The sequence below is a fragment of the Bubalus bubalis genome, chromosome 24, assembly GCF_019923935.1.
Source record: "Bubalus bubalis isolate 160015118507 breed Murrah chromosome 24, NDDB_SH_1, whole genome shotgun sequence".
NCBI lineage: Eukaryota > Metazoa > Chordata > Mammalia > Artiodactyla > Bovidae > Bubalus > Bubalus bubalis.
The window spans coordinates 41727155-41747010 of NC_059180.1; the positions used below are offsets into that span (position 1 = coordinate 41727155).

Here is a 19856-nt window from a genome sequence, read left to right on the forward strand (position 1 = left end):
TGGCCTACCTGACAGAGTGAGCCCTCCCCCCACACTCAGCTTCTCCTCCCAGGCAGAGATGGGCCCTACAGGACGAAACCCAGTGTCAAAGCAGAGGCACTGACCGTCCCGGGCCAGCAGAGGCTCCCTCAGTGCCGCCAGGCTGGGGACAAGGCCCTTACAGGTGCCCACTGACCCTCTGAACTTGTCACAGCCGCTGGGCACCTTGAGCGCTGAGCCCCACTCCTTGCACAGCTCCACCCAGAGCCTAAGGGTGAAGCCTGCAGCCCAAGGCTGGGCACAGTGCTGCCCTCCCTGGCTGCCCCGGCCATGTGACTGTGGGCCGGGGGTGGGGGGACAGGTACAAGTCCCAGCCTCACTACTGAACTTGGTGAGGCCCTGTGGACTCTGGGGAGCCACCCCTCAGCACCAGGAGCATGGAGGGGGGCCTGATCCTCTCCAGGCCCCCTGGAATCCTGGCCAGGGTGCAGGCTCCAGGCAGAACTCCCACGACACATCCACACCCTCAAATTGCTCCCCACAGTGCCCAGGCCCCTGGCAACCCTCTGATTCCAGTGCCCCACCCCCAGCTGAGAACGAGGCCAGGGGGCCCTGCCTGCGGTCACCTGGAGCCACATGGTTAGCAGCTCTGACTCCAGCCCTTCTCTGCCCCACGGGGTGGTCGGGCAGGGCCTGTCTCCACCTGTGTCCGGTACACAGGCACCTCAGTGCTGGGGGTCACAAACACCTAGCTAGGAAATCGAGTGTTGGGGACTTCTGGCTGACACCCCCCTTCAAGTCAGACTTGGCCACTCACCCTTAGAACCACCCGGGCCCTCCTGTCCTGGCCCCCCTGCCAAGCCTTCCCCCACAGTCTCACAGGGCCTGTGCCTTTCCAGTGTCTTCCTTTGGGTCCTCTGTGCCTGCCCCTCCTGGAGCCCTCTTTATCCATGATTACACGCCCCATGGGTCCTGCCCAGCTGGCCTTTGGCACCATGTCAGCAGCCAGGCCATACTCAAGGCCCATGTCCTACCATGAACACAGCCCTGAGGCCCCAGCGTATCGCCCTGGCCCAGGAGGTGCCCTGGATGGGCTCCCCTGGGGGCCCAGTCTGGCGGGGCAATCCCGCACACTGCCTCTGGGAGGGGCTGGCCAGACCAGGCCTCCTGCTGCCCAGCTCAGAGGATGCTGCGGGCAGCCTCTGGCCAGCCCCCCGGCACGGCCTCTCACTGCTGTTGGGGCCCCTGGGTGCTCACATCCTGTGTCATCCAGGCTGCTGGCGCATGGCAGGGAGCTCTTTCTTGGGGTGAAAACAGGGTGAGCGTGCAGGTCAGTGCCCAGCGCCTGCGAGGAAGGCTCGGGCAGCTCAAGTTCACAGAAGCAGACCCAGGCTGTGTGGTGGGGCATGGCAGGGTGGGGAGCAGAGTTCCAGTGTTTATTATTGTACATATATATATATTTCATGTGTATACACAGATAGTTTTCTCTCTTGGAAGTATTAAAAAATTGATCAACCTTCAATCTATAAAAAATACCTACTCTACATGATAGAAAAATCTCTCCTCCAAGTTTACACTGATTTACACCCAAGGCTTTCCCCCAGAATGTACAATACGAGGCAACATCTTAAACCTTAGTGTAGAAGGTGGGCCACGCAGAGGGTGGAAGGACACAGGGCCACACACATGCTCACACGCTCGCACGCACACACACTCCCTCACGCACATGCTCGCACCAGCAGGGCCCCCACCCCACCCCCTCTAGGAGGCTCCTGGCCGCACTCAGGCCCTGGGGCAGGCCCGCAGCCCCGGGGGGTGATGCTGCTGCTCCTTGAAGGAGCCCCCAAGCCGCCAGGAAGGCCCTGACCTGTGGACGTGGGGGCCAGCCCTGCCTGGCCTCCTGCAAAGCGCTCCTGGCAGAGGGACCCCTGAAGACCTCTGACTCCTAGAGGAAGCTGGCTCCAGACGTGCGGACTCCTGGGGGCAGTGGACATTCGCACGGGGAGGAGGGCCTGCCCCCCAGAGTCAGTGACCCCCACTGGTGGCTCTCACATCATAGGATTAGTGCAGCCAGGGTGTGGCTGGGGGCACGGCCCTGTAACCCGCAGGCCCCAGGCTTCACGCTGGACCAAGGGGCCCCTTCCAGTTGGGTGCGGGCTCAAACAGCCCAGGAAAGCTAGGGGCAGGGCAGCACCTGGTGGGACCCTGACGGCACTGTCCTCGCCTGCCTATCCTCCCTCCACGTCCTGTGTGGCATCCAGGGGCAGTGCAGGCCTGGATGGCACCGGGCAGGGCACCTGGTGGCCACTGGGAGCAGCACCCCAGGGGGACCCGTTTCCCTTCCTCCCCGACCGGGCGGGAAGCGCGGGAGTTCTGAGGGGCACACCCAGCCTGAGGCTGTCCTGGAGCCCCTCCGTCCGGCCCCGCCCCGGCTCAGCTGTGTCCTCCCGCTGGGCGAAGGAGACCCCGCGTGCTGGGTGGAGCCTTCCTGCGGCTACTTGACCTCCAGGATGGACGGGTTGGTCTCCATGATGGCCACGATGATCCTGTCGATGTAGTCTTGCAGCCGGAAGTTGATCTCCTCCTGCTTCTGGATGGCGTCCATGAGCTGGGGGGGCAGTGGGGCACGGGGTTGGTGCCTGGCACCTGGACTGCCGACGCCTGCGGGTCGCATGGGGCACGTGGGGGCGGGGCTGTTACCTCATCTCGGGAGACTGAGCTGATCTCCGCGGCCAGGGACTCCGAGAAGGCCGTGGAGAAGAGGCTCCTGGCGCCCTGGATGCTCAGGTTGATGATCTGCCCGTTGAGCTCGTCGTTCTGCTCCTTCAGGCTGCGGTTGTCCTGGGGGACACGGGGCGTCACTCCTGGGTGCACGGGACAGGCCCTCCCGCCGGGTGCGGCCCCAGCGCACCTGCTTGAGCCTGCGGACCTCCTGCTCCAGCTCGCTCTCCCGCGTGCGGCTGTGGTATTCCTGCAGACCCGCGCTGCTGCTGCGGCCCCTCCGCTGCTCGGCCTCCAGCTTGAAGAGCTGCAGGTGTTCCAGCTGCTTGCGGAGGTCCTCGATCAGCTGCGGGGGATTGGGCTCAGCCAGGCCGCAGGGCCTCTGGGTGGTCTCTGCACCCATGGGGGCGGCCCCTGCTCACCTCCTGGGTGGCCTCCTTGTCCCTCTGGAACTGGTGCCTCTCATGGCTCAGCCGGTCCCCCAGCTTCCGCCTGTTCTCCTGCTCATCGCTGAGCCGCACGGACAGCTCCTCAATCTCATCCAGCAGCTTCTGCTTCTCCTGTAAGAAAGAAGGTTGCCGTGGACACGCCCGTATGCCGTGGTCCCTCACAGCTCCCCCAGGCCCAGGTACTGTTTCTGTTGGGGGAGATGGGACCCACACAGGAGCAGGGACTGAACCCAAGCACTCCCAGGTGTCCTCAGGGCACACAGCGGCCCAGCTGAAGTCAGTCCATCAAGGACAGCATCCTGGATCAAATCAGGAGTTAATCTAAGTTTAACTTTCCAGGCCCAAGGACCCTGAGAAGCCAGGCAGGGCTGCTCACCTTTTGGCAAAGGGAGGGCCAGGCCCCACCTGTGCTGGCTCTCTCAGCCCAGGGGCCCCATGTCACTGCCAACCAGGTGGCTCCCTCAACTTGGAGACCCTGTCTCAGGTCCCGGCAGCCCGCAGGTACCCCGGGAGGAGCGCAGGGAGCAGGCGGGCAGCTCACCTCCTCCAGGCGCTCGATGTTGGCCTTCAGGCAGGGTGTGCAGGACCTCAGCTCGCTGTTCTCCTCATCCAGCTGCTGCAGCCTGGGCACAAGAACTAGGCTGGGACCCGCGGAGCTGTCCCCGACCACCACACGCGCCCACACAGGGGCCAGAGCTCCTCACAAGCCAGGACGGCATCTACACCTCAGGTGTGGGGACGCCTCACGTTTACAGAAAAGCTGTCACCACCGAGCAAGTCCCTGGACCCTGAGCCCCTAGCGGCTTCTCGAGGCGTTTGCAAGTCCTCGTGGCATCCGTCACACTCACACCAGAAACACGGGCGACCAAGCCAACGGCCTCGACCCAGCCTCCCCCCGGCGCCCCTTCCCGTCGGGTCCCTGCACCGCGACGCCGCCACAGCTCCTCTGTCCCCTCGGGGCTGCGGCATCTTTAGGCTTCCCCGATCTTCGTGACCTTGTTCTGAGCAGGCCTGGCCTTGTTTGGTGGACTCCCCTCAGGCTGGGCTCGTCTGGGGTCCTCTGGAGACTGGACAGGCTGTGGGTCTGGGGAGAGCCCCACAGAGAGGGGTGCCCTTCGCATCCCGCGTGATGCTGACCTGGACCACCGGGTGGTCTGTCTGCCAGGTGTCTCCTTGGTCAGGTTCTGCTTTTCCCGTCTGTCCCCCGTCTTCTAGTCATGGGCCCCGTCCAGGCTCCAGGGACGCCCAAGGGGGCTTCTCCGCGTGTTGTTTGGGCTCCTCATTGGCTCAGGCTCTGGCAGGGGCTCCCGCTCTGCCCCAGCTCTGCCCACCTGGAGCCCGTGATGCACCGCCTGGCTGTGCTCCAGTGCCTCCCCACTTCTGCTGGTTTTTCTCTGGCCCAACCACATGCCAGCCCTTCTCCCAGGAGCCCTGGTTCCTTCCCTCACGCCCCTGAACCCCCAGGGCTGCAGGTCTAGGCACAAGGAGCTGCTGACTGAGGTGCATAGGGCAGGCAGTGACCCGAGTGCCGTCTCGCTCGAAGGGCCTCTCGAGGCCCATCCACCTTCAGCCCCAGCTGCTGCCTGTTCGACCAGCAGGATGGCCCGCCCATGGCACCCACAGGCCAGTGCACAGAGCCCCACGGAGAGGCTCTCCCGAAGTCTGCTGACCCCACTGTCCCGAGGTCCAGCAAGAAGGCTGTCCCAGGTGCTGGCGCAGCCGGCCTGCCCCCGGGAGGCCTCTGTCCAGGGAGACCCCAGCACAGCTCTGCGTGCAGCCCCTCCTGCCGCCTACCACTGTGAAAACGTGTCCAAACGTATCTTCCAGCTTTAAGAGCTGGACATAAACACATGCTTAAGGGCCTGGAATCATGAATCGCTGCTGCCTGCTGAAGGCTGAGGGCGGGGCCGTTCAATCACAAAGATGGTGACTCGGCAGGAGGACGGCGGGAACCCTCGTCAGGGACCCCACAGCTGACCGGCAGCCTGTGGGCATTTAGGTTCTCTGCCAGTTTTGAGATGCACGTGTCACCATGTGTGGACACTGCAGACTAAGTTCCTGGTTCCCTCCTGCGCCTTTGTGGGCATGTGCGTGGAGCCTGCTCCCCTTTGCTGACTATCCTGACTGTTTAAGGCTCATGCCTTCAGGGGAGCCCAGGGTAATGTTCTCCGGTTGCCTTAAAGAAAGATGGTGACTTTGATTTGGTTGGTGTAACGTCCTCACGAGAAAGATTAGAGGAGGTGATGTCCAGGTGGTGTCCGTCTTTGATCCTGATAATCGTGGCCTTCAGTACAGTCTTACAGTTCACTTCACAAAGGTTTTCCCACTGTTCCTACGGTCAAGTTTGTTCCTAGGCGTCGTGCCCTGGGGTGGAGGGCTGTGCGCTGACCGCGCAGCTGTCTCTCTTCCTCATCGCTGTCCGCCTGCCCCGCTGGTCCCATCTCCCCTCCCCGACCGCCCACCCCCTCCCCCGCCCCACCTCCCCTCCCCCATCCTCCATCGCCTCCTCCCCCCTCCATCCCATCCCCATCTTCCCCTCCCCCCACACACCTGGCCTGTAGGTTCTCAATCTCTATGCTCTTCTCCCGTTCCATCTTGCACAGGAGCTCCTTCTGCTTGCGGGTCTCCTCCAGGACCATCTCGCAGGCTCTCAGCTCCTGCTCCTTGAGCTGCTCCTCCAGAGCGTTGGCTCTGCCGGCAGAGGGGGAGAGACTGTCCTGAGACACTGTGCCCGGACCTGGAGAGTGGCCCTGCCCAGAGGAGGGACAGGCAGGCACAGAGGATCCCCCACGGCCACAGCTCTCGTCAAGGGCGGTTCTGAAGCAGATGTGTCCCCCAAAGGAGCCTCCACCCCATACTGAGGGTGCCTGGGCTTCAGACCCCAGCACAGTCCTGACAGCAGGGACAGTCCCCATTGTTCTCGGGGGCCCTCACCCCCACCCCAGCCTGCACCCACAGTAGCCGCCAGCTTGCTGGGTGTCAGTGGGAGACCCTCTCAGTACAAGTCCACCATGTGCCTGGCCCTGGGCACCTCGTCCTGCTACTCCAGACTGGGGACGTGGTTTACAGACTGCCCCCCACAAGGTCAGATGCAAAGGCAGGTGTCGCAAGAACTCGGAGACAGGTGGAATGTCCACACAGAGACCCCAGACCACCACGCCTACTTGCAGGAGACCTCCCAGAGATGGGCTCTGGGTCGGCTGGGCTGGCGTGCCCCCAGCTGCCCTGTACACGGGGCTTCTCATCTGCCTTTTGGCGCCTGCACCTGAGAGTGCACAGTAGGCCGAAGACCACGAGACACCACTGGAAAGCTCTCATACAAAACGTGCAGAGCAGACAGGAAAAACGACCCAGAGGAGACACACGTTCTGTGGGAGACGCTGCAACTGTCACGCCCAGAGGCCAGAGACACCACACCCACGCGACAGCAGCTGTCACGGAGCGACGTCCAACAGAGCTTGCCCTTAGCAATTAAAACTCCAACCCAACACAATCCTGAATTCAAAAGAGGAACTCATCATACAGCAAGAAAGAACGAGAAAGTCAGAGAACAGGAAAGGAAAGGAGAACGGTTCAGAAGCTCTAACACCTGACTAACAGAAGTGCAGACCTTGGGAGAAAACGGGAGAAACCATACAGAGAAACAATCCCAAGAATGATCCTCCTGAAGCTGAGGGAGCCGCTTTCCAGATTTAAGGGCTAGAACCTCCTGCCCCTGGCTCAGGAGATGACACGAGGCCCTCCCAGCACCCAGGGAGGGAGCATGACCCACAGAGCCGTGACCCCAGTGGTGCCAGGGCCCCCGCTCACAGATAGACAGACAGCAGCAAAGCAGGCTGCCCGGGGCCGGCTCCCAGCGGAATCCCAGACTCAGCCACCCATCGGTGGTGGGGGGTGCCGGGGTGGGCACAAAGCCTTTTTCAGACACATGAGGCCTTAGGGAGCCGGGCTCCTATGCCTTGAGCAGGGCCTCTGTTTAGAAACCAAGTGGGCGAAGACGTGGAATCTGGAGAATAAGAAACCAGACGTGGGGGACACAGGTGGAACTTGTCACATGCAGGAAAAAAGGCCATGGGGGTCACAGGCTGGGAACCGCAGGCAACCCCAGGAGCGCGGGCCGAGGGGACTCAGGCAAAACCAGGAGGAGCAGCCCAGCAGCTGGACATGGCAGGCCTGGGGCTGGCGGGCAGGGCAAAGCGGGCTTTTCACCAGCGTGTGGGTGACTAATAAACGCCCATCAGGCCAGAAGGCCCGCCCGTCATCTGAGAGAGCTGTCTGGCCGCCCTCACACTCTCCCTGGCAGCCCCCACCTAGGGCCCAGCACTGTCTCTGAACCCCGAGTCTCAGTCTCCTAGCCCAGGGGGTCTCAGACCTGATGCAATCCTGCATCAGGACAGGTTCCTGGAATGGGGGCACACGCCAGATGCCCCCAGATGGGAAGCCCAGCTAGGTGTTCTGAGGGCACAGTGTGGCCCCAGCTGCTCTTGAGGGGCCCTCCGTTGCCCTTTCCTCGGGGAGAGCCTTGCTCACCCCACCAGCACCCAGAGAGCCAGCCCCCAGCAGCTGGATGGGGGGCAGCGCCTAGAGAACCTGAGGGGAGAACGACCAGGGGGCGGATCACACCCCGTAGGCTGCAAGAGATCTGCATCCTGTGCTCACCTATGTCCCTGCCCTCACCTGTGCATACCTGTGTGCTCTGCCCTCACCTGTGTGCTCTGTGCTCACCTGTGTCCCTGCCTTCACTTGTGCACCTACCCTCACCTGTGTGCTCTATGCTCACCTGTGTCCCTGCCCTCACCTATGTGCTCTGTGCTCACCTGTGTCCCTGCCTTCACCTGTGCGCTCTGTGTTTGCCTGCGTCCCTGCCCTCATCTGTGCACACCTGTGTGCCCTGTGATCACCTGCATCCCTGCCCTCACCTGTGCACACCTGTGCGCCCTGTGCTCACCTGTGTCCCTGCCCTCACTTATGTGCTCTGTGCTCACCTGTGTCCCTGCCTTCACCTGTGCACCTACCCTCACCTGTGTGCTGTGTTCACCTGCATCCCTGCTCTCATCTGTGCACACCTGTGTGCCCTGTGATCACCTGTCCCTGCCCTCACCTGTGCACACCTGTGTGCCCTGTGCTCACCTGTGTCCCTGCCCTCACCTGTGCACACCTGTGCGCCCTGTGCTCACCTGTGTCTCTGCCCTCACCTGTGCACACCTGTGTCCCTGCCCTCACCTGTGCATACCTGTGTGCCCTGTGCTCACCTATGTCCCTGCCCTCACCTGTGCACACCTGTGTGCTCTGTGCTCACCTGTGTCCCTGCCCTCACCTGCGCACACTTGTGTGCTCTGCACTCACCTGTGTGCCCTGTGCTCACCTGTGTCTCTGCCCTCACCTGTGCATACCTGTGTGCCCTGTGCTCACCTGTGTCCCTGCCCTCATCTGTGCACACTTGTGTGCCCTGTACTCACCTGTGTCCCTGCCCTCACCTGCGCTCACCTGTGTACACCTGTGTGCTGTGCCCTCACCTGCATGCCCTGTGCTCACCTGCGTCCCTGCCCTCACCTATGCACCAGCTGGAGGTTCTCCTGCCGCAGCCGGCTGTGCTGCTCCCCATTGGCAGCTGTGTCCTTTTCCAGTTCCGACACCCGCTTCTCCAGGAAGACGACCTGGGGAGTGAGATGGTGGCTTCAGAACAAGGAGCTGGGAGAGTGCGTGCCCCAAGCAGACGGTCCTGGAGACCACACCCAGCAGGCTGGAGAGCCGTGAGCACCAGTGAGGGCAGGGTGCACACGGCGCCCTCAGGCCTCAAAGGGTGAGGCCTCAAGGGTGGACAGGGCACTGCTCTTCAGGGCAGTGCGTGCACAGAAAGGTCCAGGGTTGCCGGTGCCCACCTCATGGAGACAGGCACACTCAGCGGGTGTTGAGAGGTGTGATGACCAGACCACAAGACTGGAGAGTGGGGGAGGCTCGGCAGAGCTGCGATGCTGCAGAGAGCAGGTCCAGGAGGAGGGTGGACAGGGAGGTGGGTAGATGGGGAGGAAGAGGGTGGACGGGGAGGTGGGGGGAGGAGGGTGGATGGGGAGGAGAGTGGAGGGGGAGGCAGGTAGAGGGGGAGGCAGGTGGACAGGGAGGAGGCGGGCGGACGGGGAGGCGGGGGGAGGAGGGTGGACAAGGAGGCGGGGAGGAGACAAGGCTGTGCCGTCACCCAGCCCCTGCATGGCCCGGAGCCCCGAGCCTCGTGACCTTGGGCAGAGGGAGGCTGCCCCTCCCCTAGGAACCTCTCCTGAGCAGCAGATTCGACCCACGGCCTGGCTCTGGGCCCTGGCTCCGGGATTGCCACAGCCACCCCCCCAGCACCTCTCCATGAACAGGTGTCCCTTTCCTGTTCACCCGAGGCTGCCGACCCTGATGGCGCCCACCAGAGACCAGCAGGGCTGCTGGGGGTCTGCTCAGCCCCCACGGTGCCAGCCCCTCCTCCCACCACGCTCAGCACACCTCGCCCAACACACCCGCCAGCCCTGCCACCAGTCCAGGGCCCACCTTGTCAGCGATGTCCTCGTCCATGCCCTCCACGGGACCCGGGGGAGAGTCCTGCAGGGCCTCCATGGTCAGGGCCCCTGACTGCTGCAGGTGCCTGTGGAGGAGAAACGACAGGCCCGTCCAGAGGTCCTTCAGCGGGGCGAGGAGAGCAGAGAAGGGGAGCGACCACGGAGCCGGGCCTGTGCACATGAGCAAGCCCGGGACCGTGCAGAGACAGAGCCCAGGGGCAGCAGGCAGGTCTTTACTGGAGGGCCTTCCGGCAGGACGCCACAACCAAGGGACGGGCAAGCGGAGGCCTCACGGGCCTGGGCTCCTCCTCTGCCAGCTCCTGGGCCGGGTACTTTGTACTTGGGCAATAAAACAGGACGTCACCCCTCTCGGCAATATGAAATAATCTCACGTCCCCCGAGCCAGTGAAACATGCTCAGGGTCGACTTGGGGCAGACCGGGCCTTCGGCGCCCTCTCCATGCTTGACTTGCAGGCGCATCACTGGGGGCAGCCACAGGGCCCAGGCGTGGGGCTCCAGCGGCCGAGCAGGCCCATGGCCCTGACGCACATGAGAGACTCAGCGCGGTGTCACCCCGAGGAGGCCGAGCACCCCCACTGTGCTCGGGCACGGGCTCCCGCAGGCGGTCACACAGCTAAGGCCACAGCACGGAGAGCCCATTCAGGAAAATGCTGTTAGAAAGTGCGCTCCATCAAACATATGAAGGAAGCTCTAGCTGCTTTTCAGTACTGACCAAGCTTCTACGTTCTTTTCATCTTTTTCAACAGTTTCAGGGGAACAAAAAAGAAGGGCATCTTTATGCCCAGGGGCCTCGAGCCCAACGGTACCCTGGGGGGCATATTAGCACCATGCTGTGGATTTCACTGACCCCGCAGGGCCGGGAGGACGGCATCAGCTCCCACTGAACCGCTCCATGTCCGCGTCCACAGCGGGACCCGAACATGAGCTCCTGGCCCAGGGCCCATCCCGAGGAGGGGCCGCGCCTGGACCAACACCAAACCCTGACCTCAGACCGGGGCCTGACTCCGGCTTGGGGGTGTGTGGCTGAGTGCGGAGCCATCTCAGTAAGGCCAAGGGTCCTCATGTGGGGGTGGGGAGCTTCTTTATTTAAGCCCATCCTCACTGAGGAGGCCCAGCAGGAGAACGGACCCGGTGCCGGATCCACCCAAAGGAGGTAGGTCAGGTCGAGCCCTAGACACGACCGGACCCCAGAGCCGCCTGCATGAAGGGACCACAGCCAGGTAGAGAGAAGCGACAGCAGGTGTGCTGAGCTTCCTCAGGAGGCCGGGGGCAGTTATGGAGGCAGCAGACTAAAATTGCATGCCTGTGTGTGTGAGCGCGCGCATGGCAAACTACACACACCCGCAGGCCGGGCTTTCTCACACAAGGGCACTCATGAGGGAGGGTCAGTCCTCAGAGCAGCACCACAGGCCAGGCTCGGGCGCGGCCCGGGGTCCAGGCGCCTGGGGCCTGATGCGGGGCTGGGAGGATGGGACTCGGGCGGCACGTCCCGCCCGCTGCACATGTTTGGGTGAAAGGCGGGGTGAGCGCTGCAAGGTGGCCCCCACCCATTCCCCCCCCCCCCCACCACCCCTCAGCCCTCAGAGTCACAGGGAAAGGAAAACAAGCAATTCATAGCCTCAGGGACGGACGGTGGGAAAGCACATGGCACCAAAGACCAGACGTTCAGGGACCACACGCTGGAGGAGAGGCCCTCCAGCGCCTGAGGGGCCACAGAGAGGAGCGCAGTGGAAGGCCGGCCCCCAGCAAGCGCACGACTGGGGACCAGGGCCTCCCAACGGACTGCACCCGACCTGTGACCTGCCCAAAGGCAGCCGCAAGCCAGCTGACAGAAGTGCACTAGCCCCAGCACACGCTGGCCTGGGGCCCCGCCGGCTGTGAGCCGGAGGCCTCCAGCAGGAGGCAGCGGTCAGAGAGGGGCAGTCAGGCGCTCCGGGCAGAGGCCGCCAGCAGGCGCTCCGGGGGCGGGGGGCAGGTGACACCACAGACCGACGCCCCAGAGAGGCTGGCAGTCAGCAGGAGCCTCCAGACTGGAGCCCGGCCTTCCACTCGGCCAGCCTAATTAACCTGGAAAGGGGCGCAAAGACTCCCCAAAGATGCCTGAGTGTCAGGGAAGGGGAGCGCTCCTAGGAGCTCCCAGAAGGGAGACAGAGTAACCATGAGACGCAGAGAGCACTGCGTCAGACCCTCCGCAGCAGTGCTGGGGCTAGAGCCTCAAGAGCAGCGCCTTCCAAGCCACGAAAGGGAAATCACTTCTGATGTGAAGTCTGCACCAAGCCAGACCACAGGGGCGAGGCACCCAGCGAGGGCGCAACTAGCTATTTTCTGGGCACCCCCTTCTCACGAAGCTACAGGAAGACATGCTGGACAGAAAACAGAGATTAAAAAGAGAAGGGCCCATGGGCGAGACAAGCTGACACCCAAGAGAGACATGCAGCCCGCACGGCACGGGCGTGCAGGGCCAGGGCTCTGGGGCCATCCAGGCAGGAGATGACACAAACAAAAAACATCAAGGCAATCCCTGTCTCCGGGAGAAGCAACATGCTTCTGGGAAAGGACATCCAGTGACCACATCGCAAGCCTCCCCGTGAAGAAGGCTGGCCCTGGACACGCCTGGCAGAGGGGGGAACGTCCACACGCCCCCAGACCTCAGTGCAGCTCCAAGACCGAAGAGTGAAGGGACAGACCCGACACGTGTTGTTCACACACTCATCCACCTCGCAGGGGGGAGACGGCGGGGCAGGAGGGGTGCAGCCCTTGAAGGAGGCGGACCCAGACCCGGGCTGCGGCTTCGGGAGCCCCCCAACCCTGCCCAGCCCTCAGGTGGGCTTTCCCTTGACCCAACTGGAGGGAGGCGAGGGCTCCCACCAGAGACCCCCGGCCACACACCCAGGTCCCCGTCCACCACTGGAGTGAGTCTTTTTATAACCCACCCTTCAAGTCATTTTCAACCCCAAACCATTTCAAAAGTTTTCTTGAAAAAGTGCCGTGAGCAGGGATACGTTTCAGGAAGGGTCCTACCTTGCCACCTTCTTGCTGGACAGCCGCTTCGCTGGACTGCAGGATGAAAACAAACAGGAAAGTGGGGTCAGGGGACAGACAGGGAGGACGAGAGGAAGCAGGAAGTGCTGGCGGGGCGGACGGGGTGGGGGCGCGCCACAGGCATGCACACCCGCGCCCCCGGCCGCGCCATGCAGGAAAGGCTGGCTCCCGGCTCAGCAGAAACTCAGGGACAACCTCAGGGCCTGGCGAGGCCCCCGTGAGTCACGTGCTCCTAGCCGGCACAAAAGTCTAAGATGGAGTCACCGCCGGACTGTTAAGGCAGGACCCAGAGGGGGCCACGCGGGGTCCGAGCCATCAGCCGGTGGCACATCCCTGGTGCTGCGGGGCCGCGTTGCGCTCCTGAGGCCCGGCTGCCAGAGGCCCGCGTGCACAGGAGGTTCTGCCGTGGGTTTCGCTCCAGCGCAGGCACTGTGTACCGTCAGCCCCGGCCACCTGGAAACCCAGAAAGCATTCCTGCACCATCCAGGGCAGGCATGCCAGCTCCAGGGCGCCGGCCTCATGGGACCGTCTGCAGTGGCAGAAGGGCCAGCGGACCGCACCTCTAGCCTCTGGTGTCCTGGGTTGCACTTCCCAGTTTACCTGCTAAACCATCGCTGGGCTCTGAGGAGGCACCAGCCACCTCTCAGAGCACAGCGGGGTCTGGGAAGGGACGTGCCCCCAGCCCAGGCCTGTGACGCTGCAGCAGCACAGGGACCCAAGACGGCCCTGCTTCCCGGGGCCCATCTGCGTGAGCCGCACTGTGGTGGAACTCAGGCCCTGATGGCCGCCCCCTGGCAGGTCTGCGGTGGAGCTGCTCTGGCAAGAGCCCCCCACCCGCCAGCAACAGCATTCCTCCAGGGGGAGATGTCCAGTGAGTCTGGAAGGTGTGGCCCCGGGCTGGGTGGACCTCCTCCCTGCCCTCCTCTTCTCCGCCAACCCCTGGCCCCATGAGAACTGGTCACTCTTTATCACACTTCCCATTCAGCTTACTGTGTGGTCCCCTCTCCTGACTGACGAAGTGTCAGCTCAGGACAGACCGCTGTCCAGCTGACTCCTCCCCCCGGGCCCACAGCACCTACACCTCTGGGGAAAGCCGACTCCCCATTGTCACGCAATGAACTATTTCACAGAGGCACCAGGAACATGGCAAGTACGTGTGTTCTGAGGGTTGGGAGGTAGAAATCACGCCTGATGTCAAACCTGTTGGACACTGGACTGAGTCACCTTTCACAACTACCAGCTCCGCTCACCCTGAGACAGTTCTGTGGACGCCGAGGGCAAGCCTCTCCTGGAGCAGGTATGAGGGGAAGTTCCCACCTGACATCTGTGTCCCGATCGTAACGAAGGCTTTGATGGCATGTTAACCCTCTCATCAGCGCCTTTCTTAGGGGACAGGTGGCTGAAATGGACATGAGACCCCCTAGATTTGCTGGCTGGATGCAGCCACACCCCAGTCTAGTCTTGGCCCCACAAAGCCTCGCAGAAGTGACCGTGGCTGCCCTGCAGCAGGCCCTCAACATGGAAAAGACCACCTCCGTGTCAAGAGACTTCAAGAGCGGGAGAATTAAGATGCGCGTATGTCCTCAAGTTCACTCTCAAACACAGAGATGGCAGGGCCCTGCTCGGGAAGTAAAATGACCTCCCGAGCCGGGCGGGCGGCCCGCCTAAGGCATGCGTGGAGCACTGGGCTGAACATGAGGGGTAGAGGGGGCCGGCGGGTCTCTGAGCCCCCTTATCCCCTGAAGCCCCTCACTGGGCACCTACAATTCCTCCTCAGTGCTGCCGGGGCCCAGGCTCCCTGTGAAGCTGCCCACCAGCCCTGTCCCTCACTTGACTGGGCGCTGGCTGGACCCAGCTGAGTGGGGCAGGAGGATGCACACGGTGGGCTGCTGTCAAGGGTCCACCAGGCCGGCTGAGGGGCCAATGGCAGGCCCGGGGGACGTGGACACGTGGCACCACCGCCGGTCAAGGCCCCCTCCTCCAGGAAGTCCCCTGGAAGTCCGAAGCACAGCAGCACCAGGTGGTCCCGCACCTCGTCCGCGGGGTGGGGCTGTGGGGTGCGTGGCATGAGGGCTCGTCGCTCCAGGCAACAAGCTAGAGCGCCAACCTGCCTAACGGACATGCTGACGCACGCCAACCGCCCAAGCTGTTTCCTGCAACTGGAGGCCGTGAGGAGCCAGGGGCCGCCCCCGGGACTCCAACTTGGGGGTGGGCAGCGTTAGGCGGAGAGGGGAGCAGATGAGGAGGGGGACGGGCAAGCAGCAGCACACGCACATGGGCGGCAGAGCCCCTGGGGCGCCCGGCAGAGTGCCGACCCCGAGAGCCACTCCTGTCTGCACCCAGACCTAGGTCCCTTCAGGTTTCCCGATGCTGCTGCTGTGCCTCCACTGAAAACGTCTTTTGGTGAAATGCAAAGAGCATGTCCTCCTAAGAGCAGGCTCTCCTCCATGTGCTGGCGGTCCGCAGGCAAGGCAGGGCAGGGCGGGGGACTGGGTGGTGGCATGCACGTGGGGCAGCAGGCCGGGCGAGCACATGCAGGGCCGGGCGGAGGTGAGGCCGCGGCCCACAGGCCCGCTGGCCCACTTGAGGGAGCCCCCGGCACTCGGGCGGCACCTGGCCAGGGCGGCGGGCGCTGCGGGCCGGCGGGGTCTCCCGCGCCTGGGACAGACGGCAGGCCAGGCACCACGGGTTACCTATTCTTCTCGAGGTCGTTCAGGCGAGCAGAGAGGTCCTCCAGGCGGTTGATCTGCCTGTGGCACTGGCTGCAGTAAAACTCAAAGGCCTCGTCAGTGAGGATGCTGTGCAGCTTGGTGCTGAGTGGGTCGGCGCTGGAGGGGCGAGAGGTGCGTCTTCAGGAGGGGCTGGGCCGGGGCTGGGTGGGGTGCCGGCAGGAGGCCTCTGCTCACGGTGCAGAGGCCCTCGCCCCACCTCTGGGACTGCGCCGCCCCCCGTGCAGCGGCTGGAGCACTTCCTCATCAGGCGCTCAGGACGCAGGCGAGCCTGGCAGCTTCGTGGAGAAGCCAGCATTGTGACACCCGCATCCTCCACCCGAAATGTGTCTGTGTGAGTGCAGAGCATCAGCCGGCACCTCGCTTCCCGCCCTGTGGCCACGGCAGTGACTGTCTAGGGAGCGCCACAGCCAGGGCTGCGGGGAGGACGTCCCCTAAAAACTCAGAATCGTTACTGTCCCAGGAACTAACCACAGGGGCCTTCAGGGCAACGGGAAGTGCGGCCACGAGGACCCCAGGCTACTGGAAAGCGAAAGGGAGACATCAACTGAAGCACAGACGGCACCCTGCAGACGAAGCCGAGGACGCGGGTGGGCACGGAACCAGTGGAGGCACGTGCGCAGGGGCCTCGGCCGGGCCCTCGGGCCATGCCAGCAGAGCGCACCCCTCTCAGCACGTCCAAGTCCACAACCACCACTGTGGGCACAGGCAGAGAACCCCAGAACCAGGAGCAGGGGGACAGGGGGCTGACGGGGGCGGGCACGGGGATGGGCGCTTCCTCCAGGCCTCCTGCCGCCCGGAGAGGAAGCAGAGCTGGGAGGAGCCCGCCCGTGAGCCCAGGGCTGGCCCGCCAGATGCCACAGCTCAGTGTATCCAAGGCCGAACCTCGCCATCTGAGGACGCCAGGTCATTATAGGAAATGAATCCCAACAGCCGTCTGTGATGCAAACACCTCTCTCAGAGGCTGGTCAAAAGACACCAGCATCCAGCTACGAGAGGAGCACAGTCTGAAGACACGCAGGAAAACATGGAGAAACAGAAAACTCCGAGAGGAGGCCAGCCTCGGAGCTACTGCAGCCTCATCTGCGGCCGGTCGCGGTAAAAGGAGTCACTGGAAGCTCCTGTTTCCGGTGCAAGTAAAAGTGACGTTCACACTACACTGAAGTCTAAAGCATCCTGTCTATAAAAAATGCAGGGACTTCCTGGACTCCCAGCTCCCTCTGCAGGGGCACAGGTTCAATCCCTGGTCGGGGAACTGAGATTCCAAATGCTGTGTGGTGCAGCCAAAAAAATGTACAATGTGCATACCTTAACTGAAAAACACTTTATTGCTAAAAAATGCTCACCATCACCTGAGCCTTTAGGAAGATGCAATCGGTTCACAACAGTCACGTCGCAGGTTGCTGATCCCAGACTCCCACCATGATCATAATCATATCAAAGGTTTGGAATGCTGAGAATTTCCAAAATGTGACACAGAGATCCACGTAAGCACCGCCCTTGGGAAAGTGCAGGAGGGTTTCCACGGGCCTTCAGGGCGTACAGTACGCAGGGCGAGGCCCATAAGCACAGCACGACTCGGAGAGCTGAGCACAACGCTGGCACTCACTCACACAGGACAGGCCACACACGTCACACGCACACACACGCAACACACACAGAACACACATGACGTGCACACAACAGCCCCCCCCCCCAGAACACATCACACACAGGACACACACGACACACACAGAACACACATGATGCACACACAACAGGCCCCCCCACAGAACACATCACACACAGACCACACGCGACACACACACACCACACGTGACGCACACACAACAGGCCCCCCCACAGAACATATCACACAGAGAACACATGCTGGACATACAGAGAACACACGTGACACACACACGACAAGCCCCACCACAGAACACATCACACACAGAACACACGCGACACACAGAGAACACACGTGATGCGCACACAACAGGCCACACGTACACCACACGCGTCACACACAGAGAACAGGCCACACACAGAACACATGCGACACGCACAGAACACACGTGATGCACACACAACAGGCCCCCCCACAGAACATATCACACACAGAACACATGTGACACACAGAGAACAGGCTACACATACACCACACATAGAACACACGCAACACACATGGGACAGGCTACACACAGAGAACACACGTGACACACAACAGGCCACACACACACCACACACACAGAACACATGCAACACACACAGAACACATCACACACACAACACACACGACACGCACAATACACATGACATGCACAGAACAGGCCACACATAGAACACATCACACACACAACACACACGACACACACAGAGAACACACGTGACACACCACACACATCACACACACAACATATGCAACACACAGAGAACAGGCCACACACACCACACATATCACACACACACACCACATGCGACACACACACAACACACGTGACACACCCAACAGGCCACACACACACCACACGCGACACACACACAACACACGTGACACACACAAAATAGGTCACACACACATCACCCACCGTGTCCCCTGCAGCCGTGGTCCCCACTGCAGAGGGTCTCTGGGGACAGCTCCGCACTGCCCTCGCCATAGTCCTCATCACACACACCACCCACATCACACACACGGAACACACGTGACACACACAGAACAGGCAACACACACACCACCCACACATCACACACTAGCACACACGCACTCTCTCACACACACAGAACACACATCACACACACACAGCCTGCCTCAAGCTTACTGCAAATCACAGCTCAATTCACAAGCAGCGCTGAGAAACACGCACAGCCAAGCATCCCCTGTCTGTATGCCTGGGGCTCGGCCTCGGCCTCTCAAACAGGGAGACGGGACCACGACGGGATGAGAGGAGCTGCAGCCAACATTCCCCACAACGGGAACCCTAATCTCAGTGGCACTGCTCAGCTACATCACAGGGAAGGAAACCAGCCTGCAAACAGGAGCCTTTACCTGGGAGTGAGGAAGGCGGGATCCCTGCAGCCGTGGTCCCCACCACAGAGGGTCTCCGGGGACAGCTCCGCCTCACTGCCCTCGCCATAGTCCTCGAAGTGCTCCTCACCACCTATAACCGCGACCACAGACTGGCCCTGCAGGTGGGACCTGTGGAGGCAAAGGAGAGTCAGCTGCCGCCTCGGAACCGAGCACCCCAGAGCTGCGGATGTGACCCGAGCCTCTGGTCGGAGCCCACGGCAACCACACATGTGAGTGGCGCCTATTCCTACATTCATGCTGGGAAAGATCAACTCAGGTGACTGACTTTGCCCATGGACTCCGCCTGGCCCAACCAACCCAACACCACCACGTCCATAACCAAAGCTTCATGGTCTGTGTCCTCCAGTCACAAGATGCCCTGGAATCTAGGGTTCACTGCACCCCAGCTCCCGCAGACACTCCTGGCCGGGGCTGGACCCCCTCCTCACCACAGCCCCCCCACCCCAGAACCCATGAGCAGGCACTGGAGCTGCCCCTTGGGGGGCCCAGGGGTCATGGAGGTCGTCCATCCTCTGCCCAGACCCAGAGCCGCACACACGCAGCTTGGGCTCCACCGTGACCCAGCCGGGGGCTCGGGATCTCAGCCATCTCTGAAGAGCACCCTGAGTCTGCCTGCCACCTGCCAGCCACTGAAGCCAAGAAGGGATTCCTCCCGACAGCCACCCGATCACACAGAGCTGCTTTCTGTTTCTCCAGACGAGCTGCTTGTGTGTTCACGCGCCCAGACCCGGGACAGGAAGCTGCCTGCATGGCGAGAGGGACCCTGCCCGGCCTCCGCGGGTTGGACCCAGGTGCTAGGGGCAGCGAGCGGCGAGGCGCGTGTCCCCACGTCAGAGGGGACGTGCACCTCGTGCTGGGGGCCTGGGGCAGGCCGTGAGCACGGCACACACCACGACGACAAGAAAGACAGGTGACTTCAGCTCAGATGGGCATCCTGTCACCGATTCAGGTATGTCTCACACTGAGGCTCACATGATGTCAGTGCGTCCTGATAGCAAGTCACTGCTTAGGCAGCACAACAGACCAAGGCTGGAAACTTCCAGAGAAAATCAAAGACCTCATAATGGTTTCCTGGGTTTGGCATTTCTCCAGCTTTGGTTACTTAACCCAGATGGAATTAAACCAACTTACCTGATTACCTTAAAAACACTGGTTAGGAAGCTGCGCTAAGGCAGTGCCCCAGCCCCACGTGCTGCATCCTAACCCTCTCTCCCCAGCCCCTGGGGAGTCGCGCAGGCTCCGTCCTCACACATGGGGCTCGGCCTGCGGCCCCCACAGCTGTCCCTCTGGCCCCAGCAGAACTGAG

General features: G+C 62.3%; 1 protein-coding gene across 6 annotated transcripts in view; it reads right to left on the minus strand.

The window, feature by feature from the left end:
• Nucleotides 1–1374: 1374 nt before the first annotated feature.
• The window catches only part of RAB11FIP3 (RAB11 family interacting protein 3), a 60484-nt gene continuing 42002 nt past the window's right edge, over nucleotides 1375–19856 (minus strand). Inside the window, exons 5-16 of one of the 6 annotated variants that reach the window (XM_044935971.2) lie at nucleotides 18509–18658; nucleotides 15445–15579; nucleotides 12731–12766; nucleotides 9681–9774; nucleotides 9032–9124; nucleotides 8703–8806; nucleotides 5700–5840; nucleotides 3691–3772; nucleotides 3123–3260; nucleotides 2891–3046; nucleotides 2680–2820; nucleotides 1375–2587 (exon numbers count right to left, since the gene is read on the minus strand). In XM_044935971.2, coding sequence (XP_044791906.2) covers nucleotides 2474–2587; nucleotides 2680–2820; nucleotides 2891–3046; nucleotides 3123–3260; nucleotides 3691–3772; nucleotides 5700–5840; nucleotides 8703–8806; nucleotides 9032–9124; nucleotides 9681–9774; nucleotides 12731–12766; nucleotides 15445–15579; nucleotides 18509–18658 — 1384 coding nt within the window. In that variant the 3' untranslated portion in view covers nucleotides 1375–2473. The remainder of the gene's footprint in view (nucleotides 2588–2679; nucleotides 2821–2890; nucleotides 3047–3122; nucleotides 3261–3690; nucleotides 3773–5699; nucleotides 5841–8702; nucleotides 8807–9031; nucleotides 9125–9680; nucleotides 9775–12730; nucleotides 12767–15444; nucleotides 15580–18508; nucleotides 18659–19856) is intronic. The other 5 variants (XM_044935972.2, XM_044935973.2, XM_006049936.4 and 2 more) reach the window with 5 other exon arrangements.